This window comes from Copidosoma floridanum, unplaced genomic scaffold, assembly GCF_036245765.1.
Source record: "Copidosoma floridanum isolate Cflo_tuat_1 unplaced genomic scaffold, Cflo_Japanese_pri ptg000013l, whole genome shotgun sequence".
Lineage (NCBI taxonomy): Eukaryota > Metazoa > Arthropoda > Insecta > Hymenoptera > Encyrtidae > Copidosoma > Copidosoma floridanum.
Window position 1 is genome coordinate 29,444,619 of NW_028321890.1, and position 22,126 is coordinate 29,466,744.

The 22,126-nt window shown below is 39.6% G+C and overlaps 4 protein-coding genes and 1 long non-coding RNA gene across 13 annotated transcripts; 3 read left to right on the plus strand and 2 right to left on the minus strand.

Moving 5' to 3' along the window:
• Window positions 1–305: 305 nt before the first annotated feature.
• LOC106640714 (uncharacterized) lies at window positions 306–4,776 on the plus strand. Of its 2 annotated transcripts, none has more exons than XR_001339019.2 (4): window positions 306–431; window positions 1,260–1,397; window positions 4,511–4,669; window positions 4,751–4,776. It is a non-coding gene; the product is annotated as an uncharacterized LOC106640714 (long non-coding RNA). The 2 variants fall into 2 exon arrangements; XR_001339020.2 differs by having other exon boundaries at window positions 1,265–1,397.
• A 6,799-nt stretch (window positions 4,777–11,575) lies between these two features.
• LOC106640712 (RRP15-like protein) lies at window positions 11,576–15,419 on the minus strand. The gene is made up of 5 exons (XM_089591507.1): window positions 15,159–15,419; window positions 14,491–14,984; window positions 14,183–14,411; window positions 13,969–14,121; window positions 11,576–12,129 (listed from the first exon to the last, which is right to left on the minus strand). Exons 2-4 carry the CDS (start codon window positions 14,961–14,963, stop codon window positions 13,999–14,001), a joined length of 825 nt encoding a protein of 274 aa, XP_089447633.1. The 5' UTR covers window positions 14,964–14,984; window positions 15,159–15,419; the 3' UTR covers window positions 11,576–12,129; window positions 13,969–13,998.
• A 927-nt stretch (window positions 15,420–16,346) lies between these two features.
• Window positions 16,347–17,779, plus strand: Use1 (Vesicle transport protein Use1). Of its 3 annotated transcripts, XM_089591230.1 has the most exons (6): window positions 16,347–16,373; window positions 16,706–16,790; window positions 16,857–16,906; window positions 16,994–17,235; window positions 17,319–17,636; window positions 17,717–17,779. In XM_089591230.1, the coding sequence occupies exons 3-6, from the start codon at window positions 16,878–16,880 to the stop codon at window positions 17,755–17,757; spliced, it is 630 nt and encodes a 209-aa protein (XP_089447356.1). In that variant the 5' UTR covers window positions 16,347–16,373; window positions 16,706–16,790; window positions 16,857–16,877; the 3' UTR covers window positions 17,758–17,779. The 3 variants fall into 3 exon arrangements, with proteins under 3 accessions (XP_089447356.1, XP_089447355.1, XP_089447354.1); XM_089591229.1 differs by lacking the exon at window positions 16,347–16,373 and having other exon boundaries at window positions 16,664–16,790; window positions 16,994–17,239; window positions 17,332–17,636; XM_089591228.1 differs by lacking the exon at window positions 16,347–16,373 and having other exon boundaries at window positions 16,664–16,790.
• Window positions 17,780–17,899: 120 nt separating this feature from the next.
• LOC106640713 (osteoclast-stimulating factor 1) lies at window positions 17,900–19,869 on the plus strand. The gene is made up of 5 exons (XM_014354833.3): window positions 17,900–17,970; window positions 18,244–18,290; window positions 18,361–18,487; window positions 18,566–18,777; window positions 18,898–19,869. Exons 1-5 carry the CDS (start codon window positions 17,910–17,912, stop codon window positions 19,129–19,131), a joined length of 681 nt encoding a protein of 226 aa, XP_014210319.1. The 5' UTR covers window positions 17,900–17,909; the 3' UTR covers window positions 19,132–19,869.
• Window positions 18,222–21,924, minus strand: Grip75 (gamma-tubulin complex component 4). 6 transcript variants are annotated; one of them, XM_014354828.2, is made up of 10 exons: window positions 21,740–21,924; window positions 21,520–21,640; window positions 21,255–21,454; window positions 21,088–21,182; window positions 20,184–21,016; window positions 19,944–20,121; window positions 19,610–19,835; window positions 19,231–19,530; window positions 18,889–19,145; window positions 18,222–18,804 (listed from the first exon to the last, which is right to left on the minus strand). In XM_014354828.2, the coding sequence occupies exons 1-8, from the start codon at window positions 21,806–21,808 to the stop codon at window positions 19,279–19,281; spliced, it is 1,974 nt and encodes a 657-aa protein (XP_014210314.2). In that variant the 5' UTR covers window positions 21,809–21,924; the 3' UTR covers window positions 18,222–18,804; window positions 18,889–19,145; window positions 19,231–19,278. The 6 variants fall into 6 exon arrangements, with proteins under 6 accessions (XP_014210314.2, XP_089447353.1, XP_089447352.1 ...); XM_089591227.1 differs by having other exon boundaries at window positions 18,889–19,530; XM_089591226.1 differs by having other exon boundaries at window positions 19,238–19,835.
• Between the last annotated feature and the right edge of the window lie 202 nt (window positions 21,925–22,126).

Genomic DNA, 22,126 nt, shown 5'->3' on the forward strand with positions numbered 1-22,126 from the left:
CGTACACGTGCACCCGTCCTCCCCCTGCAGGGTGTATCAAATATATATATATACATATATGTAAAACATACATAGATATTATGGGTAAGTCATCAGCTGTGCCGCTGTTACACGCAGCTCTTCTCCTAGGAGATTGACGTCACGGGGTTGGTGATGCAGCTGGCGAGGAGAGGCCGCCGGTTGATGCAACCTGCACCGCCACAATAGTGCATCAAGTACATTATACGTGTACATAATATACATACTTACTTCGCGAGCGCTGAAATATATATATATATATATTTTTATGGCGTCTCAGCTGGTGCGAGTCTTTTGTTGTCTCGGTGCTGCTCTACTTAAGTATATATAATATCTGCTTTGTTGTGACGACTGCGGCGACCTTATCATAATTATATAGCCAGCCTCTCTCATCGTGGGTGCAAACATTTTAGGTACGTCTATGATTATACTTCAAGTACTCATGCAGTACATGCGGAACAGCTGTGCTTTGTTCGACTTTCTCTCTCTACTGTATAGCTTCCCTCCGGTAACTGGAATCCTGTATAATTTAATATAGTAACAAGGAGTTGATTGTTTTTTTTTTTTTTTTTTTTTCTCTCGCGTATTTTAATAATTTTAAGAAGAAAACAAATAAGTCTGTGATTACTTGTATGGCCTACTGTCGTTTTCAATGAGTCGTTCGTTTGTGGTGGACCATGCTTTTCCCGTTAAAAAGTATCTAGTTATATGAAAGTGGTGCATCTTACAATATAATCTATAATTCGTTGTTAAAACCCTACGGGTGTAACGTTACACAATATTGTACAAGTTCCGATTGGATGTTGGCTATTTTTCTTTTTTTTTTTTCTTACAAATTTATAAACATTTTTATCGTAGCGCATGAAAAATATAAGCACCTGCCTTTTTAACAGTTGCGATTTTAACCGACGATTGTCTCCGCGAAGCAATAAGCCATCGACCGCGTGAAATTGAAAATCTAGACTTTGTTAAACTCGTGGAAAAAAAAAAAAGTATACTTGAAAGCTTTGAAAAATTGTACCACTCTTTTCCACTTTGCTCGCTTCTTTTTTTCCTTTTCAATCATCACCGTAAAGTCGATGGCTTTTCCAAAGACTATACGGCGCTCCCAATTTTCCAAACGATTCGCTTCGAATGCAACCGCCGGAAAAGATTTTTCCACCCCGACTCCCGAGATCAATCCCATTCGACGGAATTGACGCGAAACATGTATATATATATATATAATACGTATACTTTAGCGCAGCTGTCCGGGAAGATGAACCAAGAATCGCGCCTCCACCCGTTGAACAATGCCGATGCACTCGCCCCAGTGGGACAACTGCAGCTTCCAACGTGCGGGGGGGATGAATTGTCCGGGAGAACGATGCTTTGAATAAGTAAGTACGAGTTTCGATCTATTTCTCAAGTGCACACCCTTTTGGTAAATTATGTATGCGCGTGTGAAAGAAGAGTTCTATACAAAACAGAAACATCTACCAACATTATTAAAAAAAAAAAAAGAAAAAGAGCTTTCGAGCCGCGCGCGGTCTCAAGAAGGCTAACAACGCCTGATGCGCGGAAATGCCGACTTTTCCGGCACAATGGGCGCCTGCAGAGACCAAGAGGGGAATGCAAGAAGAAAATACTCACCCGCGCCTCCTTTTCCTACACATATACGTGTCATGTACGTACAAAGTACAGCGTGAAACGTCGATGCTCCACTTATTTGGCGAGCAACTGCCAGCCGGTTTTATCAGCGCCCGGATAAAATACGCGGCGACTTCATAATGATCACCTAAGTATTTGGGCCCTCGCGATACTTGTGTTTATACGCTTTGAAACTACTTTCTTGACCCGATAATTAAGTATGCACGCATCAAAAGGCTCTTTTTTTTTTTTTCTTTTTTTTTGCAAACTTCCGCACCCCATTACCATGATTATACTGGGGCATCTACCGGGGGAATATTGATCTTTACTTTATTTTTTTAATTTTTTTTTTTTTTTTAATTCAATGAAGTAGTGCTCGAAGCGCCGGTGTATCTAAAATCGATTGATTTTTCTTTCTTTCATCCAACGAAATGTTTCATTTGCTAAAAATGTTTTGCACCACACGTGGGTGTATTCCAAAAGACACGAAAGCTTATATACTTTTGATGTCGAAATATGAAATACATTACACGGATTTTACGTGCGGTGCAAGTAACTATCTCACGCTCCAGTTACCGAGAGCACCCGTAGCCTCGCATTTTCTTTCGAAATTGAAAAACTATAACAATAATACACAGCACAACCGATGCAGAAAACTCGGACGGGTATACTAAGTTCTTTTTATTAAAACGCAGCGCCTACAAAATGTTCCAAGATTGCAAACTGGCCCCGTAAAATCCTGTATCCTGCCAAAACTTGCGCGAAACTTAAACAGCGACGTATTGCAATATGCAAGCTCGTACACGTAAGCCCCTTTGGGTCGTAAAAACCATTTTAAGGCGCATCTTGCTCTCGCAAGCTTCGGTTTCGTTTTTTTTTTTTTTTTTTTCATTCCGTCGTGCAAAATAAATAAAAAGAAGTGTGGGGGGGGGGGAGCATCTCCGGCAGGAGAAGTAAGACTTGGCCCCGCAATAAAACCCATTTGGCCCTCTCACGCCACACTTATATTTATGCGTATCACTTTGCCGCACGTCAGCAAAGCCGGAGAGAGCCTCTTTTATAAGCGCCGATTGAGTGCCGAATTTACGGCCCCTTCGCGTGCCTTTGGTGTAAGTACTGGACGCGGTTATTGGGTTGCGTGCGCCTCGGCTTTAACTACGCATTTTCATGATACGCGATGGGTGGTTCTATAGATTTAACGCTTCAATTTACGACTTTTGCCCATTGTTGTCCAACAATGCCATAAATTCTGCATCGCACCCGTGATGATGAATCAGAACAATCTGTACGTGGATATCAAATAAAACCTTGGACAAAACGCACGTGTGGTAGTATTTTGTATTTCAATCGCTGCACCACATGGCCATACATAATGCGTGGATGCTCCTATTGTTCATCGAAGACCATCAGGACGTCACCCCTCGATCGCGATTAATTACTATCGCGGTAAAAAAAAAAAAAAAAAAAAGGATAGTAGCCGTCTTCGTCGTCGCGAGAGAGGTGGAGCAAGTAAACTGGAAAGGGGAAGGTGGCGAAATATACACGCAAGAGGGAGGGGAGAAATCGAACGAAGCGCGAGGCGAACGTGGTTGACGATCATTTCGCTCGGCGGCTAGTTGCGCGCTATATCATACCGTATAAGAGATAACTTTTTGACGTTTTATAGCCGAAATTGTTTTTGCGGATCGTTTCGAAAAAATTGTGAATTAACTATAAGTACACGGGCTTTGTTTGCTGCAACGAGCGGTGGTGTGGAAAAAACAAAAAAAAAACAAAAATCGGTTGTGCGACGATCGTCGTTGATTCGCCCTCTCTCTCTCTCCTGTGTAGTTCTGCACTCATCGATCCGATCGTGTTCAATTTTTACAATATTCGAAATTTTGTACAAGTAAGTACATACACATACCTACGTGAAAATAGCAACTGTTTTCCATTTCTTTTCCTGCACCGGCGAAGCTCGCTTTGTTTTTCAAAACAATATTTTCATTGAAATTGCCGCTACGCGCACATATATATGCGCGTGTCTATTTATAGCCAGCCCGGCTGGGGCGCGTATACAACGTGCGATAAATTGCGTTTGCTCCGGTGGGTGGTAACCAACATATGTATATACCCATCTCGGAGTTGAGCCCCCCCCCCCCCCGACGCCAAAATTACACTTTTGCGCGAAAAGACGATCATACGCTTCCACGGCCCTCGTCTCCCCGTCTCTCCTCTCCTGCACAACTGTATCATACGAGACTCTATGCATTTACTCGAAATTGATTTGGTGGCAAAAGTGAATTGGCGTGGTAGGGTTTTATATATACGTTGCCCTTGAGTAAGCAAGGAAAGAAAAACAAACGACACGCGCGGGACATCCGAAATTTCATGTGCCATGCAAAGACCTCTGCTCGAGGCTTACGAGCTACTGGGAAAAAGAAATTAAAATTTTTTTTTTAATTATTAATCGCGACTGCCAATTGATAAAAAAAAAAAAAAATTCACAGCCACGCTTCAATGTTTTGAAGTGACTCCATGTACCCGGTAGCTCTTACAAAAGTCACGTAATAATTAGACGAACCAAAGAGGAAAACAAAAAAAAAAGCTCCCACTCGAAAGCTCGAGAGGGGCAAGCGGTAATTCCCAAGTCGGCTTGAAAAACAAAAAGGTACTCTTGTGTATCCATCGGAGGTAAACAAAGGGAAGGGCTAAATAAAGAATAATCCAAGTAAAAGACGAGCGCCAAGAAAAAAAGCTCCGGTGTGAGCCGCAAACTCGTAAGAAGAGGGACGTGGAAGCAAAAAAAAAAGGGGCAAAGAGAGGCGCGTCCGTTGAATGTGCATATTATATACCTACGTTCGTGTGTGCATGTCCTTTGCAGGTGGGAACGGTTTATACACAGACAACGGGCAATAGCGTCATCGGAGGACATGATGACGAGTCCGCGGTGCCGGGCGTCCTCGTCTCAGCGGCGGGCAAACAGGTCGAGTAGTGCCCTGCACCCTCGTCACCTCGCGTCATCGCGCGCGAGGTAGTATAGGTATAGGTCCCCCTCCCCCCCATCCACCTTCCCCCTTGCCACTTATTGTGACGTATTTATATTACTATGCATACTCATCAGCGATGCTGCAGCAGCCATTGTGCACCCCGCGTCGTCGTAACAAAGTCCACTGTTCTCTGGGCGGATGAGCCGCGCTTGCAGGGAGGAGGACGGCCGATAAGCTGCTTCGCCACGGAGGAGGGGGTGTATATATTTCGTTTTAGGGATCATCAGCGTTCATCATTTATCCGAGCGTGTCGGTCATTCTCGGGGCACGCAGGCAAGCCGCCAGCAGCGCGTCGGGAAACAACAACAACAACAACAACAACAACAACAACAATTACAACCACAACAACAACAATTGGCTTCATCTCAATACCAGCCAAGGTACGTTTATGTATGTGGCATCTTTTTTTTATGTAACGTGTAGCCGCACGAGATGGGGGGGGTTTATACGTGTAGGTGTAATTTTCGGGTGCAAATTTGAGAATAAAACAGTATAAATGTAGGTTTGTAGTGTTCAACAACGAAGAGAAAAAGGCACCAATGCTTCAGAGGATTTACCTTTTTTTTGGCTTGTAGCTTTTGTTGAATTTCGGCCCACTTTTTCCGGGTCACTGGCAATTTCCACGTGCGCTCAAGTATTTATCTTGTTTACGATGCGCTTCATTTCCAACCGATGTGACAACTCTTTTTTTTTTTTTTTTTTTTTTTTTTTTTTTGAAAAAGTGCGATTTTTCACTGCTGTATATCATACCGATGAGGCGTGAAGGGGAAAAAAGCAACAAGCCACTGAATTTAAAATTTCAGTGCACCGATCAAATATTAAATATTGCACAACGCAAGATTAACTAACATTCAATACCATGTTGCATAGTTACACAAACGGAAAAGAGCATCAGAGAAAAAGCGCGCCCATCCCGGGGACCATACACGAAATGATGTATAACATCACACGCACACATGATTTCGTTGCAGTTGTACATGTAAAAAATGTTGTGGCCCCTCGAGCCGATACTTAATACATCGAGGCACGCGGTGACGAAAGAGAGAAACTCGAGTTTAAGATTCATCGAGCGAGTCGCCTGAAATCGGTACCCTAGGATCGCTTATAACGTACATCGTGCTATATCCCATCCGATTTTTTTCAACCAAGGCCGCGCTGCTCGTTACCCATTATATTAAGTAACGAATACACACCCATTCTAGATACCCCATCGGATCATTCTTTCTTTCTTGTTTATTTTTCCTCTCAATCCCAGGAGAAATGAAATTTTTTTTCTTCCGGACGCCGCGCGACGCTTTCACCTTTATCATTCTGTTATCGCACGTGGATGCTTCCTCTCAAAGATCCCCCGGAAAGAGGGAAGGGCCCGATGAGTCGCCGGTTTTTTTTCTCTCACGCTTAGTTCACGGTGATTGGCTCGTCACATGTAGTGTAACCGAGCACCTTTTTCACGCGCGAACCTATGCTTACGTAAACACACACAGTTGTGAAATACTTGTTTTGGCTCGTGATTTTTCACGCAACGCGTCGCAACATCACCCAAAGCGATCATTGTATATGTATAATACCATACGTGTGAAAGTATCAAAGTTTACAAATACAAGTACACATTTTAACAAACGCGCTCGCTTAGGAGCTTAATAATTGCGTAAAAAAGCTCGACACGCATTATATATCATGTTAAACAAATTATTTATTCGCGGAAGTAAGTACGATGAAAAATGTGTAGCAGTTTTAGAAAACGTACTTACAATTTTCGAATAGATTATCTCGGAAACAACGCGGGTGGTCACGGCAATGTTTTAAGGACACGGTGCGTGACTCCTTTTAATCTCCCGTATAGCGCAGTGTCCTTAGCATACTTGTACATAAATATTCCGCGCTGTTTATGCACGAGGAGAAAAAGAGTCGCGTGCAAGTGCGCCTCGCATTCTATATGAAAATTCAATTTAATAGCCTCTTGCTGTACTTTTAAAGGTAGTAGTAGTACTCTATATGCGGTGTTGATAAAAAAAAAAAAAAAAAAAAAAAAGAAAAAAAACAATCGCCTCTCGCAAGGTCGACGTTCAGAGCGAGGTGAAAACATATTTCATGCACTTGGCTCGGTTTAATCTTTCAAGCTCTGAAATAAATGTTTGATTCCCAATGGTGTCGGCATTATCGAGATGAAGATAAAGTGTATAATATACATGCGTTGGAGACAGTCGCGAAACTATAGGATTTGTCTGTACGACTTTTGCGTTTTGGCTCTCCCCCTCGCCAGCCCACTCCAGGCGTCTCGTTAATTGAATTATTTTCACCTTTCAAAGTATCGATTATCACGTTTGGTGGAAAAAAAAAAAAAAAAAATTACCAAAGAACGCGTTATAAGTACAATAATAAGGAAAATTATCCATTGCCAAGTTGGCGCATGACACGTGCAAACGAAAAATTGTCACAGTGAAACGTATAGGTATACTTTCATGACGAGCGATAGTTGAGAGATGGTCGTTTTTCTGTATCTCTCTGACCCTCTGGACCGGTCCAAGCGCAACTTGCACCCATCACGTATACATACATGTACGTATCCATAAATTGTTGCGAGCACCGAGTGGGTTTTCGTTGATTTACGAGCTTGGCCTGGATGTAACATATACATATATACGCATGCGAGCGTCACGTGCAATCAAGCGGTACACCAATGCACATACGACTGATGGGCAAGCTCATAATATATAATACTTCTGTTGCGGAAGTGCATGGTGTTGGGCCGGTGACGCGAGTACGTTGTTCGATTGCAAGTATCGTTATTATTTATCCGGAGGGGGCGAGGTTGGCTCGCGAGGTAACGAATGGGAACGCGTTTGTCGGAATCTACGAACATTTATATGGGGCGATGAAATCGTAAATTAAATATTTTTCTACGGGCCATTCCGTTGTTTCGAAGACTTGTGTACACGTTGAGGTTTTAATGTGCCTTGCGGTGGCTTTTACGTTATCTTTGAAAAAAAGGATGCGCCAACGAGGGAAGCCATGTCAAAAATTAACTTGCAAAATTAATGAAAATATTATATTTTTGTATGATTTCTTGATCTACGAAAGCTCAAACGAAAAGCTCGGAAATAAGCCACGGGGCAAAATAAATGTGAGCCAACACAAGGAGAATGCAATAACGTTTTGAGTCTCGAGAAAATAAATCGCTAAATTGGTTTCCAATATTGATATCCTCGATCTCACTGCGCAAATATACGTGGGGGGGAGGGGGTGAAATTCGTGCGGAGCAAATATAATAAAAAGCCCTTCACGAAAGGCCGATATGAAATTTCAATGCGTCACTTGGAGCGACACCCGGTAAATATACGCACACGTTATTGATATTACTTGAAATTAAACCTGTATTCGAGTTTTTTTCCCTATGAATTTTTCACGAGGAAAAAAAAGTAATCATCTGCGCGTGTTAATCGTTAGCACTATAGATTTCAAAAATGACGTATTTTATTTAAGTAGTTCGGCGATAACTGGTGAAAAGGGCCATTTAAATACCAATGGCGACCAAACAATAGAAAATTATCTACGAGCAGTGCCTTCGGTATCACTTTAATACTGTCACCGCGCGCGTGACTATTCGGGTGCTCCAAATTTCGTGCTCCGTATCGTTGTAGTCGTGACCAAAATAAAGAAAAATATATATAGCATCGTGGGCCAAGCAAGTACACACGCGAGATGATCAATGGATAAGTATGCTTTCGTACCTTTTTTTTCTCTTCATTCACGCGCAAAAATTCATGGTATATAACAACAATGCACCCTAGCGTATAATATATAGTTATTCACACTCGCAAAGGGGCACTTTTGTTGTATCGCCTTTACCGCACGGAGGCGATGACGTTTAGTCCTCGACATAACGCTATCTACGATATGGTCCCGAAGAATTGCGCCCGATACAGCCGTGCTCTGGCTTCGCAGCAGGTTGGCCTGGAGCCAAAATGTCACCGGGCCTATACACATATAACAACACAACTATACACACATCATGTGCGCGTACAAAATATTTTTTACACATAACGTATCAGCAAAAAAGCACGACCCTTGCCTCGCACATGTAAATATTATATCCGTCCCCCTGATGCACGAGCGCAACGCCAAATCGCCTTTTTTTTTACTATCGCACTAGTTCCCATTGGAACTGAGTTGAGCTACAGTGCATCTGGGACATTTACAATTTATACAGCTGTAAATCATGATATTCGGCTGTTCGTCCATCGCATCCTGTACATTGTTTTGTAATTAGCGTATAATACTTATCGAGCTTTCGATTGGCTCGCTTCGTGTAAACGGAGCTTTTGCTCTTGGCTGATGATAAACTTTTGTAATTCTCGACAAAGTGCAAAACTCATCCGAGTCGCTTTTTCCGTCCAATATCGTTAAAAGCACGCGTTACGCAAGTGTCGTGCTATACTTACGAGAGAGACAAAAGCTGCATTATATACGTGTGTATACCTATTGCACGTAACGGAGTTGCATCTGACGGGAGGAGTCGTAAATTAATTATTTCATTATGCTCGAGCTCGTTGCCTACATCCACGCTCTTTCTTAATCATAAAATCCATATCCTGGATAAACGGTGTACCCGCCAGCCGTACAACTTTTGGTTCGGTAAAGTTGTTTTTATCACTCTGACCTAACAAGCATATATAGACGACGAATTTGTAATTGTTATTTTGATCGATTACTCTTTGTATGGAGTAAGTTATTCAAAAGAACAGTCGTGGTATGATCATATTATTGCTAGTGATGGCCCATACCGTGTTGCTCGGTTTGTTTTTCCGTACACCTCCAAAATAAGTATAGTGGGATGAGGCTTGCACTTTGTCGAACTATAAGTATTGTATACACATAAGCGATAAGGAAAAAAGCAGTCTTACACGTGGGTCCACTCGGTGCAGGTGAGACGGGCGCGATGAGCAGCAGCAACGGCGCCAACTACGGCTTAGGCGTGGGTCTGGCCGGGGGCGCGAGCATAGCCGTGGCCCACCAGGGCCAGGGGGTAGCCGCCCTCCTGGTCATGATAGCCGTGCTCTGCTTCATGTTCGCCTACTGCTGTTGGGGCGCGCCCTTTTGCCGCTCGCTGTGCCGCCGGCACAACTGCTGCTACGGTTGCTGCTGTTGCTGGTGCTGCTGTCGGGCGGACGAGCTCGCCGAGTCCGAGTCCTCCGGGGGCTTTGGTTCCGCCGTCGCCAACGAGCACGCCATGATCACCACGCCCACCATCATACTGCTCCCGCACGGGAGGACCTTTGTCGTACACGGACGGATTTTCACGCAGTTCCAGGCCGATGATACCGGTGAGTGTGGAGCTTTTCAACACCACGTGATTCAGAGGCTTTCCTCAAAATTCCCATTGCTTTTTTGTTTGTTTTAACGCTGCCGTCCTTGCCGCGAGATCGCTACGAAATTACGTGCAAAATCATCATACGACAGAAAGAACGAGTTCTTTGAGAACATTCGCGAGTCGGTCCGCGACGTGCTTGGGATTTTTTGGGCATTTGAGAAATGAGGTTGCCCCCAAATGTACGCACGAGTGCTTTTCGCGCGGGGAGTAAAGCGGCGCATGCATTTTTTTTGCGAATAAGTAAAAGTATGCGGGTACACGGAGCCGAGATGCCGAGATACCGAGAGAGCGGGAAATGTTTTCCCCTTCGCGATAAGAAGTTTCGTTCTTTTTTGTCGTCAACGTGTGCTTCAAGGAAATGTCTGTTGGCGTATGCGAACCCCTTACAAACTGGATTTCCCTTATCGCGTGTATTTTTTAAAATAAATTTCCGAAAAATTTAGACGATGACACTGCAGTTGTCGCGTTTGAAAGAAATGGCATCGTTTATTATATCACATTGGAACAATTGCATTACACGAAAAATAAGTATAGATAAGCAACGGGGAAAAAAAATGTTGGCGATGAAAACAATTGCATTACACGAAAAATAAGTATAGATAAGCAACGGGGAAAAAAAATGTTGGCGATGAATCGAATTTTCCCAAAAAATCCCTACATGGCTTTTTTTTAATCAAATTTAAGGCACGCAATATCCTTTGAGATTGTATAGGACAAACGCGACGAACAGGCGGATTTAAAATCGTAAAGCTTCGCCTCGAAAATAGATACTTACCCACCCGAAAAAACATTTCGAGACGAAAACTCCGCAGTGATAAAAAAAAGAGGGGGGGAAAGGTGTAAAAAAAGTGTCCTCTATGTACCTAAAGTACACCAAAGCCAAGGGGGAGAAAAAACAGCTCGTTCTCGATGCGGAAGAAACGCGCGATACTTATTTTTACTATTACAAAATCGCGAGCTTCTCTGGGGACATAAAAGTTTAACGCGGAACCTACTTTGGTCATGTTATTGCCTTTTCTCACACGACACGTGTATTCAATGCAAGCCACACGTGTATAATATTATTACACTTGTACATGTAAGTCACGTGCCTGACGTTCACAGGTTTGGATTTGGTGGAGCTCGGGGAGAGCGTGATGCGCGCACAGAGGGGCAACACCGGCGCCGGCGGCTCGACCCGACACCTCCACCATCATCATCACCACCACCGGCAGCATCACCACCAGCGCCAGGTGCAGTTGCAAGACAGCCAGGGCAGTATCATCGAGATGGACGCGGACACGCCGAGCAAGGGCAGCATCGGCTCGCTCGGCTGCTTTCCACCGCCCACATACGAGAGCATCTACGGCAAGGAGGAGGAAGAACGGGGCGAGCTACCACCCTCGTACTCTGACATTCTCCTGCACAGGTTCGTCCTTGCATTGACCTGTTTATTTATTTATTTTTGTTTTCTTCATAACATATATACAAGGGACTCGCGTTGTACTCTTGCGAGTTGAAAATAACAATGATTTTCTTTTGGTTGATTTGCGGATGAAAATTTTATTACCAAAGTACAGTGGCGCGTATGAATCAAGGAGATAAACATTGTGTGGAAGCCGGTAAAAGTATAGTCGATCGTGCTCGAAGAAAAAAAAAAAAAAAAAAAAAAAAAAAAAGAAAGATATCCCGTTGACAGCTCGATCGTCCCTGGCGCAGATTCCCAAACCTGCCGTTCGAGCTCGATGTGCGGCATCAGCGGGACGACAGCAAGGAGGAGCTCCGTGGGCCGCGGATCATCGACAATCCGATCGCCGGCACCTTCGGCCATCACCAGTACCCCCGGCAAGCCTACTCGAGCCAAAGCCTGCCGCGGCGCAACCCCTCCCTCATCAGCAACCCCCTCGACGGCTACTACGTGGACAACGAACTGGCCAGCCTCCACTGCAGAGGAGCGATCAGCCAGCGCAGGCGAAGCGCCGCGGCGGATGTCACGAGGACCATGGCTGCGGTGGCGTTGGCCGATGATGGAAACGACGAGGCTCACGACTCGAGGACCAATTCCGATGATCTGGCTATAGCGGGTGAGTAGGTAATGCAGGCCTGAAACATGCACATGTATAAATTAAAACTTGGAGTGTGCCGTGTATCGGTGGTTAATCGTAATTGGCTGTCGCATCAGGTGACACACTGGACAATCGGTTGACGAGGATTTGCCGGAGGCAAGAGTCGCGCTCGCAGAACGACCTGATGAACTCGAGGAACATGGCGCGAACCGAAGGTGGGGAGCTGCTGCGGGTGGCCGGGTCGAGTGAGATTTACGCGAGGCGGTGCTCCGAGGAGAGTATCGTCGTGGTCGACGTCGACGGGATCGGCGGGGCGCATCGGCTGGAGATCGAGCCCGGGAGGTCGGGCGACGCGGAGGACGATGACTGTAGGCTCGATGAGGACGAGGTCAGGAATTTTCAGGCCCTGGCCGATATACGCGAGAGCCGGGTTTGAGCATCTTTTTCGTTGGTGCTACATTTTTTTTTTTTTTTTTTTTTTTTTTTTTTTTTTTCTGGAGCGGGAATATACTTGCTTGTACTGATGATTTGGTTGCTCGTTTGGCGATTAACGAAGAGGGGAAGTATATTTATTGTGCATACAAATTAATCGGTAGATGACAACGTAACACGCGTTTATTTGTATGGTGTATGGCTTTTGCTGTCCGAGCAAGCGCTAGTTGACGATCAATAATCTTTCTAGCGTTGTATACTTGTACACACTGTGGTGCGAGCATCGAGCGATATAAATTTTCTTATTTTTGTTATTGTTTTTTATTTATTTATTATTATTTTTTTTTTTTTTTCAAAAGTCAACGGATTTTTGCGTTTTATTTTTGTACGTGTACAGTCTCGAAACGACCAATTAGGTGTCCTCTTAGTTTGTATCAACAAAAAAAAAATTTTATGTAGGCAAGAGAGGAGAACATCGTAGAAAACAAAGTAAATATAACGATAGCGCAGATACTGCTACACTCGCTAGTGCAGTCCGTCCAAAGACTCACATCACCTTTTCGAAACGAGCCTTGGCTAGACTGTGTTAGACTAGCCCTGTTATGATTTATGTACCTATATTTCAAATGATCTCAAAATCAATGCTGGAATTGCAAAGCAATTTTAACAATCTCTGACTGTCGTATTGTTTAAGTCAAAACAATTAAACTGTTAATCTCTTCCTTCATTTTCATCGTAATTTTTCAAAAAACCTTTATTTCATGCTTTTATCGCACAAATTAAACATAATGATTATGCATAAACTGCCACTTGAGAAAAAATGTATACTCTATGTTTGTTCAAATAAATACTATACATGTTCCTATAAAAAAAAACATCTGATACTATCTATAACTGTATGAATAAAAAGAATAAAAACAATCAAGATTAACAAAGATAATAAAATATGTTGTTCTCATGAAATGAGTTTACCATCAAGTTCCTTTAAAAGGATAAAAAAACTTTACATTCATATTTTTCAAACTAATGAAACAACGAATGGCAGAACAATCAATGAATGGATTTGTCTGAAGAATCAAACAAATTTTTTTTTTCTTTAAATGTACGCAGAAAACACGAAGAATCGTAAAATCAGAAGTACAAGTAAAAAGGGAAGAAATTAGCAGTATAAGCTTCATTATAAAAAGTATTAATGCTGCTGGCATATTATATATATATATATATATATGTATATATATATTTTCAAATTCAGGGACACAAATGTACTATAGAAAAAGTGTATGTATGTAAAACTCCAATACTATTTATGCACTATTATTGTTAGTTATCATAAGCTAAATTTGGATGTATATTGATATGTGGAATAAAGATTTCAAATAATAATAAATCTTTCATCGTAAATTACCCCACGTCTCAAGGCTTTTAATCTGATAAAATAACTTACCAAGCTTAGAAAATTTCAGAATTACATAATTTAATCGCTATCCATTTCTTCTGGTGCAGATGAGTCATCTTCGTCAGTGTCGTGTTTGTTCCAGTCTTTTAGTTTGGCTCCCATAACATAATCGTCCTTTAAGACACTCCAAACTTTATCATCCTAAAAAAGTAGTTCACAATTTGTTATTCATTAAAATGAAGTCCATGCCAGTTTAATGTACCTTTTTCTTTTTTTTGCTGCTAACTATTTCATCTTCTTCTTTCACATCATCTTTGGAATCATCAACTCCTATATTGTCGGTACCTCCCATCAGAACATCTAAAAATGTTCTCCTGTCAATGTTTTTCAAAGCTTTATCACGTTTTCTTTCCAATGGTCCAGCCTCTTTCAACTTGTCTTCAATTTCTTTCCGCTGCTGACTTACTGCATTGAATAATTGCACGACACCACTGCAAAAAAGCGTTTTGAAGATCAACGAAATAAAAAGAAAAATGATTATAGAAAAAATTCGAATAATCAATATAATACTTTGTAGCAATTTTCTGCAAGCGTCTTTCGTGTTCTCTATCTGACATCGAGGGCTTTACTCTGATTCCCAATGAATCTTTCTTCTTGCGTTTTTTGTGTTCAGTGCTGTGATCTGGATCGACTGCATTTTCCTCAACTTTTATAATTTCTTTTATTATCTTGCCATCTTTGGTTTCAATTTCAAATGGCAAAGGTATTTCTAGAGGCTTAGGCTTGACTTCGTTTAACTTTTTAGCCTTTGACAGTACTATAGTTTTCTTCTTCTTGGGCTTCTTTGTGTTAAGAATTTTTTTCATGGCATCAGCCCAGCCGGTATTTACTTTTGATTTATCTGTTTCATCAACATCACTATTACCACTAACAGACCGATCAGAACCTTCACCAGCATCAGATTCGTCTCCTTCTGCTCCAGAAGAATTTGCCTCTTCATCCTGACCGTCATCGCTGACATTAACTTCCACTTTGCAAGTCATTTTTCTTGTTAAATGATCAATCTGTTGAATTAATATAGGTCGTGTGAACTTTTGTTTTATAATAAGTGCAGACAATAAGGAATGAAATGAACCTTTATGAAGAAAATTAATTAATAAAAAAGGCAAACGGATAGCTTGATACAGACTATACCTAATAAGATTTCACAAAAACATAATTTAAAGAAATATACTCACGGCTGGCGCTATTGAAGATGGTAAAGTTTGACGTGAACACAACCACAAAATATCAACAAATCAGCCCTTATTACTGGAATCGATCCACGTGCGCGCACTACGCAGGTTACGCTTGAAAAACTACGACCAGATAAATCTGATAGTAGACTAAATGTGGGTTGTCACAGTTACAGTATATATAGTTCAGTTAGTACAGGTCGAGACTCGAGACTTCTCGGCTCGCGCAGCGGCCTGCACGACGAGCAGAGACGCGGGGTGTTTTCCGCAATCGTCACCAGCAAGAGCATAGTTGACTTAGGTACTGACCTGACAGTAACGTAGAGCGCAAATTTAAATTACTTGCTGGTGACGACGATTGCGGAAAACACCCCAAGCGGCGTTACCACCACGACCTACGTAACTTTACAGCCTCTGATTTTATCATTCTGGTAAAGAGAGCACGGTGTAAGATGTACGTGAAGTTATGTGTAGTAATTAAAGTAATTACTTCTAAGTAATGCCATATGGTCGATTTCATTAAACCATATGAATATCTCTATTTTAAGACGTCGACTTTTGAGTAAAAAACAGATTGTAAACTTGCCGCAAACAGCACAAACCACGTTAACTTTTTATTATCTATCTGTAAAATTAGTTGCGGCTGGTTTATAATTATTAAAGTGACTTTGCTGTAAATAGCAATAGTTATTTGGATCAGCGCCATCTAGCGGTCTTTATTTTTTGGCCAAAAGTGGCTCCTAAAATTCTCAATCAGAGCATTCAGGATTAGAGCCATTTAATCATTTATAAACCAGCCGCAACTCACGATGAAGCTATAAAATAAAAAAATAACGATACGTGTATTTTTGGCGGCAAGTTATCAATCTATTTTCTACCAAAAAATCGACCTCCTATGTATTTCTATTTTTTAAGATAAATTTTTGAGTAAAAGATAGATTGTTAACTTGCCGCCATAAACACATGTATCGTTATTTTTTCATTTTATAGCTACAAAATGAGTTGCGGCTGGTTTATAATTAATTAAATGGCTCTTTGCGCTAAAGCTCTGGTTCAAAAGTTTAGGGCCACTTTTTAGTTCAGAAATCCGTAACGCTAGATGGCGCTGATCCAAATAATTATTACAATTTACAGTAGAGCTAGTCATCAATTATAAACCAGCCGCAACTAATCTTATGGATAGAAAATAAAAAGTTAAAATTTTTTGTGCTGTTTGCGGTAAGTTTACAATCTATCTTTTACCCAAAAATCGACCTTCAAAAGATTGTAAGACCTCCAGACCTCCAATATAGATTTTCTACTTATATGGTTTAGTAAAATCGACCATATGGTAAAGGTAAATTGGCAATGGTACGAGTGGTACGACTCGTGTATGTGTGTGTGGGTAAGAAATTCTCCGCCAGACAGCGGTAGTGGCGTTTTCTCAAAATAATATATTATATACATATATATTAATTTTTGTGCTAGTATAAAACTCGAGACTGATATATTTATTTGACTCAATTATTTATATTTCAAATATTCCTACAAAAAATGACTGAAAGATCCAGATTAGAAATTAATGTTAGGAGATTGTTAGGGCAGTGCGAATTACTGGCTAAAGAAGATTCCAACATAGACTGGAAACTTGAAGCGGTACGGAAAATGTTTCAAATATGTTTCATTGCTAAGCAGTTTTTAATTGTGTTCATTTATTTCTAGTATGTTGAATCTTTACAAGATATGATTGAAAAACTTCAGACATCACCAACGTAAATTATCTCACGATATTTTAATATTTAAAAATTTAAGCAAACTTTTAGTAGAAATCCATTATTAATTGACTTATCTTGAAACAGCAAGCCTTCCAGAGATGTGATGGTCAAGTACATAAAAAGAGTAGAATTCTTGAAAGGTTTTTTAAATGCAAAAAAACTAACAAGTCCAGTTGAAAGAGCAGTTGCAGCTCAAATGCTACCAGCAAACATAGTTATGCCTAATGAATCCACCGATGGACCCAGCATAACTTCTCAAATACATCAAAAAACAACAGCAAAGTACAGTCAAGAGATTAGAGATGAGTTATTCAAAAATAACTCGGGTCAGTAAAATTAAAAATAAAATGTCAATTTTATTCACAAATATTTTAAGAGTACTAATAAACTATGATAATATTATCTACAGGGACTGAACTAAGACAAAGGCTATTTGGCACAGCTGAGAAAAATGAAGATGTAAATGCCGTATTACAGCATAATCGTCAAATGCAAGAAAAAATAGCTGAAAACATGGTACATATGACGCAAAGTATGAAAGAGCATGCCCTCATAGCTAACACGATCATTAAAAGAGATATAAACATGTTGGAGAAATCTGACCGTTTGACAGATCAGAATACAGCCAAATTGAAAACTGAATCTTTAAAATTAGAAGAGCACACAAAATCCACTTGGAGATGCTGGTTGTGGTTGATGATTGCGTTTGTAATTGTTGTATTTTTTAGTAAGTATGAGAGACAAAACGAGTTGAAAAATAATGTTTTTAATGTTATTTTTACTAAAAATTTATATGTTTATTTGTAGATATGGTGCTTCTTATGAAAGTTGCAAAAAAGAAAGTATAAGTTTAATGATTGGTTGTACGTGTACAAAGAAAAAAAAAAATTTTTTTCTTTAATTTGTGTAATCATATTGAGTATCAGTATTAATTACATGCATGCTGGTATGACATGTACTATACTGTATGACGTTACTCTGATATGGCAGTTAAAGCATCATGGCTGCTACAGTAAATACACCTGGGCGTCCAGCTCCTCCAAAACCAGTGTCAAAACCTGGTAAATTTTATAAATTCTATTTTGTTATTATGTATATATTAATTGTTAACTACTGTGTAAATAAAGTGATTGCCTGATGTTAAGTATTTTATTGATAAAACTATTATTTACTGTGGTATGTAATTCATTTGCTAAATTATCAAAAAATTATTACATTTACACATTTTTCTTAATTGTTTCAATTTGATTACACTGATTTATTTTACTAATTGATGACTCAGTTTGAATGTAACATTAAGTTATACGCGAAACGAATTTTTTTTTCGTTTTCAGGCAAAGTAAAATTGGTAAGAGCACTGCACAATTATACAGCTGAGCATGTGAGTATAATAAACATAAGAATTTATTAAGTGTCTCCATAAACCAAAAACTAGATAATTATTTTTACAGAGTGATGAATTATCATTTGAAGAAGGAGACTTATTATATATACAAGACAGTGTACAGTCAAATGCAAGTTGTAAGAAAGTACAAGCTACATGTGGCAATCGGACCGGATGGATACCTATGAGTGCTGGTTTGTTGATTACAGGAAATTTCTTTATACTTCTCAACGTAAGTTTAAAACCATGAAGGAAATAATTAAAAATTTTAGTGGAAGAACAAGTGACCGAAGTAGTTTTGCCATTACATGATGCTGCAAGAAGAGGGAACACAATATTTTTAAAAGAATGCTTGAGTGGGGGATTGTCTGGAACAGCACTAGATTCTGCTGGTTGTACACCTTTATACTGGGCAGCACTCTCTGGACATGAAGATTGCGTCCAGTTACTGCTTGAATTACCGAATCCTGCTTTGAATGCTCAGGTATTGATGCAAAGAAGGCAAATTTCACTTCAAAAATATTTAATAAAAATTTTTTTTTAATTTTTATAACAATTTCGTTAAATAATTTTAGAAGACAATAAAATACGAAACTTTTCACAGAATAAAATGGGTGACACTCCTTTACACGTGGCAGCTAATCACGGACACTTGAACATCGTAACTCTACTGCTACAAGGTGGTGCCGATGCAAGCTTGCAAAACAATGCAGGCTTAACTGCTGAGGATATAGCTCAAAATCCAGCAATCAAAAACGAAATCCAAATGAGTAGGTATCACAAAGATGCTTCTCTCCATGGCTACAACGAAGACGATTACAATGACGATAGCGACTAAAACACATTCCTTTTCTGTTAAAAATATCAGATTGTCTATTAATATTTATAAAAAAAAATAAGAAGAGTATTTATATCATTAGCTTAAAGTAGAGTTTACAAGGTACGTTATGTCTCGTGATAGTATGGGTCATGTCTGCTTGGGCATTTAAAGCTTTTTACTGCTAAACCATCTGTTGAAATCGAGCCTTAGCAATAATTGTGCCAAATGCTCTCCACTGGGCTGAGCGCGTACTCTGTTCAACGTCTTCGTCAGCCAACTCATGAGGCCATTTAGTACGTCGTTTAACGATTTTAATTCGGTCTTTTCGGTCTCCAGGAGTTTTTCGATTTCCCAGATGGAGGCGTTGCGAATGAAATCGTCGCAGAGGCGCAATAGTAATTTTATCAATTTGTTGACCTATAATTAATATTAATAAAATATAGTTGTGAAAAAATATTACTAAGATCTTTTGCGGGTTATGCGTGAAAGAACATACAGGGTTTTTCTTTTCCGCTCGTTCCCCACTCGTCAAAAATGTTCGAGACATGATGTTGGATAAAAACTGATTGTGCGCTTTCTGCACGTCTTCGAAATTCCTCGTATTTTTCATACAATTTTCCATTATTGCATATTGACTCTCTATAACATCTACTTGCAGGTAATATTGTAGGTTGTCAACAATAAAGATGAGATTGTTACGCAATTGTATAACATCGATGTCCCTAAAGTAAAAGCATAAAAGTGTATTTTATAAGGCTGACAAATTTTATGTACTTAAATGTAATGAAATAAATTATTTTTTAAATGCACAAACGTAATTAACAACTTACATGTTCTTTAAATTCATATGGTCTCGCCATAGATTCCACAAATTAATTTGCGTCTTTTTGACACGTAATAAAAATCTAAACAAGGTATTGTATTTTGAAAGAGTTGATGGATTAAATAATAAATGCAACGGCCACGTTACTTTGTACTTTAAAAGGATCAAGCCCCATCCCTTTTTATCTGTGGAGTAAAAAAGTTTTTCATTAAAAACTCAACTGATTAGAGAACACAAAACACCATACCTATTGGATCTTCCCTTTCTTTTTCAGAGATCTCTGTACTTCCAGTGGTACTTGGTTCCTTTAATTCACTACAGCCATCATCCCTATTGGCAGAAGGTGCGGGCACAGCAAAACTAAAGCTCTCCAATGCGGTCTCGTCTGTTGACTGTGTTTTTCTTAATGCCATTTGAAAGGCCAAATTAATATCACGCGACGTGTGGTTTGTCGGTGTTTTATCGAGTATATGAGTCGCAAGCCTTATAAACTCGAGGAACATGTCACCTCGTCCCATCAAATAAAAGTCCTTGATGAGTTTAAGTCGGCTAACAAGCTGAGCCTCCTCGACGACGACGTGCCAAAGATGCTGAGTCACGCAGCACTTGAGCTCGTCAACTGTTCTCTCAAACTCTGCAAGCACGAACGTTGGTCTAGCCTGTAGCATTTTCAGCTTTTCAAAGTATTCAAACTCCTTTTCACCCCAAATCAAATTTTCGACGTTCTTGGATATTAATTTGAGATCCTTCTTTTGCCGCGGATCGTTGCCAAACATTATAATTGTTTGACCAATTGTTAAAATTTTATTTGCCAGAGTTGGCCTAATGTAGGAGGGCAGTACATCTAAGTTGATATCGTAATCCCACATTTCTTTGGTTAATTTTTTCTCATTTACTTCCAAATTCAGATCTTTGTCCTTATCTTTATCTGTCTCCTTGTCTTTTTCATCACTTATGATCATTTCATTTGTATTTTCAGAATTTTGTACAAAAAACTCTTTGTACACATCCTCAATGTGTCCATACAGGAGCCAACTCGTTAAATGTTTGTAAAAAACAACGTGTACACAATGAATCATTCTGCAACGGGAAAAATAAAATTAATTTCCTTGTGAATTATTTATATTAAGAGTATCGTTTTGTAAGTGTACATTTTTAATGCCTCTTTAACTTCTGGAACACCAGTATGAACATAGTGATGTAAACATTGCAGTATTTTACAGCCATGTAAATTTTTATCCTCAATCTGTGAAAAATTTCTAGAATATAATTTTATTGAGATTTTTAGTTCAGAGAAGAGTTACAAAAACACACTTACTTCCCGGATTATATCATTCAAAACTGCAAACAAAGATAAGTACTTTTGGATTCTACTGAGAATCATAGATGCTGGAGTGTATCCATCGTTTAAAACAATTCTCTCCATATCAATGACTTCTTCCCTAAAAGGATCCAATGCTTTGTCCATCCCATTACAAACAGCTGCTAAGTAAAGTCCTTTAGAAGTAGACTTTGATTCTACAAAGGAAATTACAATTACAAATGTATCAAAGCATTTAAATTAATAATTTATAACAAAATACCATCCACAGAACTGTTTTGCTTGATAAATTTTCTAATGGCATTACATTTATTGACAATCTCTAAAATCTTCAAAATTAAAACTCTTTCTCCAGGATGAATGTAATTAATGAGCTTTAAGGGCTAAAATACAAAATTAGCAATATAATATTAGAACAATTTTATCTCGTAGATTGAAACAAAAAAAAAAACAATTTGAATGTGAAAAAGTATGATTTTTACGTCTGTTTCAATGATTTCCGTGACACTGGTGGAACATCCCCACAAAGCCAAAAGAAGTTCGTGCAACATTTCTTATTTGACTGTCACACTGTATATTTTATTTATTTAAAGAAATTTAACATTTTTTTCGCGACAACATTTCATATAACAATTATAGTTTTGTTTACTTATGGTTCGTACACGAGGGTTATCTGTGTGGCGGGCAAATGGTAAAACAGTCAACATCGTCAAACGAAAAATAAAACATATATATATATTAAACGCGGGAAAACTGTAGAACCTCTACCATATCAACGGAAACGTATGTGTTTCTTTAACAAATTTTTATTTAAATTTTACTAAGAAAGTCTTATTTTTGAACAACAGGTAATGAATAATTTATTCTTA